This window comes from Papaver somniferum, chromosome 3 (assembly GCF_003573695.1).
Source record: "Papaver somniferum cultivar HN1 chromosome 3, ASM357369v1, whole genome shotgun sequence".
Lineage (NCBI taxonomy): Eukaryota > Viridiplantae > Streptophyta > Magnoliopsida > Ranunculales > Papaveraceae > Papaver > Papaver somniferum.
In genome coordinates, this window is record NC_039360.1 from 199,867,677 (window position 1) to 199,872,064 (window position 4,388).

The 4,388-nt window shown below is 36.7% G+C and overlaps 1 protein-coding gene across 2 annotated transcripts; it reads left to right on the top strand.

Moving 5' to 3' along the window:
• Nucleotides 1–221: 221 nt before the first annotated feature.
• On the top strand, nt 222–2,906 carry LOC113362027 (laccase-6-like). Of its 2 annotated transcripts, XM_026605048.1 has the most exons (6): nt 222–343; nt 442–593; nt 707–951; nt 1,057–1,191; nt 1,359–2,300; nt 2,534–2,906. In XM_026605048.1, the coding sequence occupies exons 1-6, from the start codon at nt 248–250 to the stop codon at nt 2,662–2,664; spliced, it is 1,701 nt and encodes a 566-aa protein (XP_026460833.1). In that variant the 5' UTR covers nt 222–247; the 3' UTR covers nt 2,665–2,906. The 2 variants fall into 2 exon arrangements, with proteins under 2 accessions (XP_026460833.1, XP_026460835.1); XM_026605050.1 differs by lacking the exon at nt 442–593 and having other exon boundaries at nt 245–343; nt 2,534–2,745.
• Nucleotides 2,907–4,388: the final 1,482 nt, after the last annotated feature.

The window sequence follows — 4,388 nt, forward strand, 5'->3', positions numbered from 1 at the left end:
GTAGCATTTCATGTTTCCTTGGAATAATATCTAGTAATTTGCCGTTCAGGCCATGGCACTGAGGAAACATTTAGTCGGATTTCGGTTCACATTGAATCCACGGGCATTATTAAGATATAAAAGTAACTTAAGTGGGAGTTTGAGTCATCACTTCGATCGAATGGCCCTATAAAATAGGGCAAGCCTTCCACTCTTATTACACTCACTCTTTAGCTCTACATTTTTTGACAGGAAAACGAGGGAAAATATGTCCAACTGCTGGATATCTTATTCCTATATACTCTGGTTAAGTATTGTATTTAATCTCCATGTTTCAGCAACCACAAGGTTCTATGATTTCAAGGTCTCTCTCTTTTACGCTCTACTCCTTGCTGTTATTATCAGCAATATATTGTTTTAACCTAACCAAGTGAATGTTTTGGTAATAATATGCATAATTAGGTTCAAAACATGAGGATTACAAAAATGTGTAAGAGTAAACAAATCGTGTCGATCAATCAAATGTTCCCTGGACCAGTCATTTATGATCAAGAAGACGATCAAATCATAGTTAAAGTCACTAATGAAACACCTTATAACACTACACTCCACTGGTAATAAAAGAGAAGAAACCTCACCCGTTTCTTGATCGATTAGCTGACACTACTTAATTATGATCATATGTAATTTATGTTGTTGTTGCTCTTATGTTTTATATATATTTCAGGCATGGTGTCAGACAAAAACTGTCATGTTGGTATGATGGACCTTCCTACATAACTCAATGCCCGATTCTATCTGGACAAAAGTTTGTGTATAAATTCACACTTGAGAAGCAGAAGGGTACATTGTTTTGGCATGCTCATGTGTCTTGGCTTCGTGGGACTGTGTATGGTGCAATCGTCGTATACCCTAAGATGGGCATCCCTTCTCCATTCAGAAACCCCTACAAAGAACAAATCATATTACTAGGTACATATCTTATGAAGTTTTTAGTTATAACAAGGTGAATTAAATAAGAATTTTCTCTACCTTAGTAGAATGTAATGTTAGTTTGATCACAATTAATTGATTCAGGTGAGTATTGGCACAAGGATGTTGTACAACTAGAACATGAAGCACTAGAAAGTGGGGGGGCCCCTACACCAGCAGACGCTTTCACCATCAATGGCCATCCCGGACCCAATTACAAATGCAGCAGCAGCAATAATGGTAAAAAAAAAATATGTGTGCTCTCTACAGTGTAGGATTCCTTGTGGTAAAATTTTTTGTGGTGCTCATGAAAATCATCAAAAGCTAGTTTCTCATAGATGGGTAACACCAGATCTCCCCCTTTATAAATATGCTTACTCGATTTGCTCAACCATGTTCTTTTTCAGACGTATACAAGATGGTGGTTATTCCAGGGAAGACCTATATGTTGAGGATAGTAAATGCAGCTCTGAATTCTGAACATTTCTTTACTATAGCTCATCACAAAATGACGATCATAGAAGCTGATGGAGAGTATACAAAGCCGTTGGTCGTCAACCATCTGATGATTGCACCTGGTCAAACGATCAACGTTCTCGTGACTGCAGATCAACCAGTTAACAGATACTCAATGGCAATGGGTCCATATGTGTCGGCTAAAAACATTTCATTTCAAAAATTACCTGCAATATCTTACTTCCAGTACACTGGTTCTACACGAAAGCAAATCGTAATGCCGGCCCATTTACCGACTGTTAACGATGATCTAGCTGTGAAAACGGTTATGGATGGATTAAGAAGTCTTCATCCTGTTATGGTTCCAAGGAAAATTGATGTAAACCTATCTTTCACAATAGGATTGAACGTCGAAAAATGTGGGTCTTCAAATCCTGATAAGAATTGTCAAGGACCACACGGAGGGGTTTTGGGTGCTTCTGTTAATAATATTTCGTTTACTAGTCCTACATTTTCACTCCTACAAGCTTACTATAAAGATATCAACGGTCATTTTACAAGAGATTTTCCTGATACACCCCACAAAGTTTATGATTATGTCAATGGAGCTCCTAATAATATCCCTCATGATACTCAGTCACTGGTTGGAACTAGAACTAAGGTATTCGAATTTGGTTCTAGGGTTGAACTGATTTTGCAGGACACAGGAACGGTTAGTACCGAGAATCATCCGGTTCATATGCATGGCTATAGTTTCTATGTCGTGGGATACGGATCAGGGAATTACAACCCTAGAACAGCTAAGCGGAATATGGTGGATCCACCCTACTTGAATACCATTGGAGTTCCTGTTGGTGGTTGGGCTGCCATTCGATTTATAGCAGACAATCCTGGTATGCTACTGTCTTTGACCTCACATTTCTCTATCAATTCTGACACCTCGATTGTCCTTTAGAGACTTCAAATGAATGATGAAAGCCATATCGGCCCACAAGACAGTGCAAGCGTAGTGTAAGAGGAAGTAGGGTGCAACTGCAATGCGCAAAGTCAAATCCGAGTTTTTTAATATTTACAGTCTTCTTAAGTAAATAGTGTGTTCTAATTGAATTTTTTGGATTTTCTCTAGGAGTTTGGTTCATGCATTGTCATCTAGAGATTCATATGTCTTGGGGACTATCCATGGCGTTTATAGTGAAGAATGGGAAAGGAGAAATGCAAACTCTTCCTCCTCCTCCCGGAGATATGCCGACCTGTTAATGAGATTAATTTACAACTCCAGTATATCTTATCGATTAAGATTCTTTGATCAGAGGAAAATTGTATAAAGAGATACAAGTGAATCTTATTTTAAACTCTGATTTGTTGTTAGCATTAAGCACTATATTTAGTAAATTGAAACTTTAAAGAGTAACCGAATTGTTCTGGTACAATATAACTTTGGTTTCTGCCAAATTTTGATACGTTGTAATGAAGCTCAGTATGTATGTACTCGGTTCATTCCTGGGTCTAAACTGCATTCAATGGTTATATTTCGGTAGCTTAACCAATATCATTTCTGATTACATCCTCTATCAATTATAGTAATATATGTGTTGGATATTTTCAAATGCCATAGAAAATAAATTAATTTTTTTCAAAGAAAGTGAAGAAAAAATATTTTGGTCAAAAATTTGGTTATCTAGCTTAAGCAGAAATATAGGAAAAGATGTTGCAAAGTTTATGGGGTGTACCTAGGAGAGAGTATGGCTGGGTGTCAATCACCAAACTGAACCCAACTGATAAACTGAAAACAGTGAGAACCTAATAATTGTAAACTTTTTTTTTTCTTTTTCGATATAACCATTATAGACATTATATTTTTTTTTGAAGCATATATTATGGACATTAATCTTTTTCTTCTCTCATTTTCTTGTTTATCGGGAATCATCAATATTTCTATTCCAGTGCGTTCTTTATCAAATCGGTGGTGTACATACATTTAACTCGACAAGTTAATTTATTATTGGGCTTCATCATATTCCGAAGACTGTAAACAATTGAAGGTCAAACAAAAGAGGTGCGAGGAGAATGTAATTACATTCTGAATGCTCTGAAAACTCATGTTTACAACGACCATCAAAGTATGGAAACTGTAAGACATTTAACTCGACAAGTTAATTTGTTATTGAGCTTCATCATACCCCGAAGACGGTAAGCAATTGAAGGTCAAATGAAAGACGTGCGAGGAGGATGTAGCCAAATTCTGAATGCTCTGAAAACTCATGTTTACGACGACCATCAAAGTATGGAAACTGCAAAGGAACTGTGGGCTGAGCTTAATAAAAAAGTACAAAATTACTTCTTAAATCATTGGTCGGTCGAACTCACAAGTTTTGTTATCTCAAGTTTGTAGTAAATGTGAGTTGCACAAAACTAGATCTTAATTTCTAGTCTACTAGTGTTACGTCTTGGATATAGACATTGTGCGCTTGCGGTTTATAATCTTAGGTTTCTAAGCCTACAAAATTGGAGCATTCCCCGGCAGCGGCGCCAACAACTTGGTAGGATTAGAAACCTACGATTATAAACCGCAAGCACACGACGTCTATAAAGCATACAATGGATTGGTGAAACTAAACCTCTAAGTTTCTACTAATACTAATTTAGAGACGATGTTTGTCGATACGACTGGATATGAATGATTATACTAAGGAAGCAAGATTAAAACGAGTATAAAGATGACAACGGTTTCGAATCCACCTCCTAAATGCATAAACTCCCTAATTTGATATACTAGTGCTCTTTTCAATCAAGGAGCTATATAGGTTCTAGCCTCAAACTACCTTGAAGATGTGATAAATCACTTGTGCAAATAGATAATTTAACCTCAGCAAAATATGTGTCAATTACTAGAGTTACCCATCTGTTTAAGGCATAGATAATCACAATTTGAACTAAATCAGATTACATAGAGAAAAGGATCGCTCAAACTACCATGGATG

Coding starts and splice junctions, on each gene's coding strand:
- LOC113362027 (XM_026605048.1), top strand. CDS start 248: ATGTCCAACTGCTGGATATCTTATTCCTATATACTCTGGTTAAGTATT. Junction 344..441: donor CAAGGTTCTATGATTTCAAG/GTCTCTCTCTTT, acceptor ATGCATAATTAG/GTTCAAAACATGAGGATTAC. Junction 1,192..1,358: donor ATGCAGCAGCAGCAATAATG/GTAAAAAAAAAA, acceptor GTTCTTTTTCAG/ACGTATACAAGATGGTGGTT.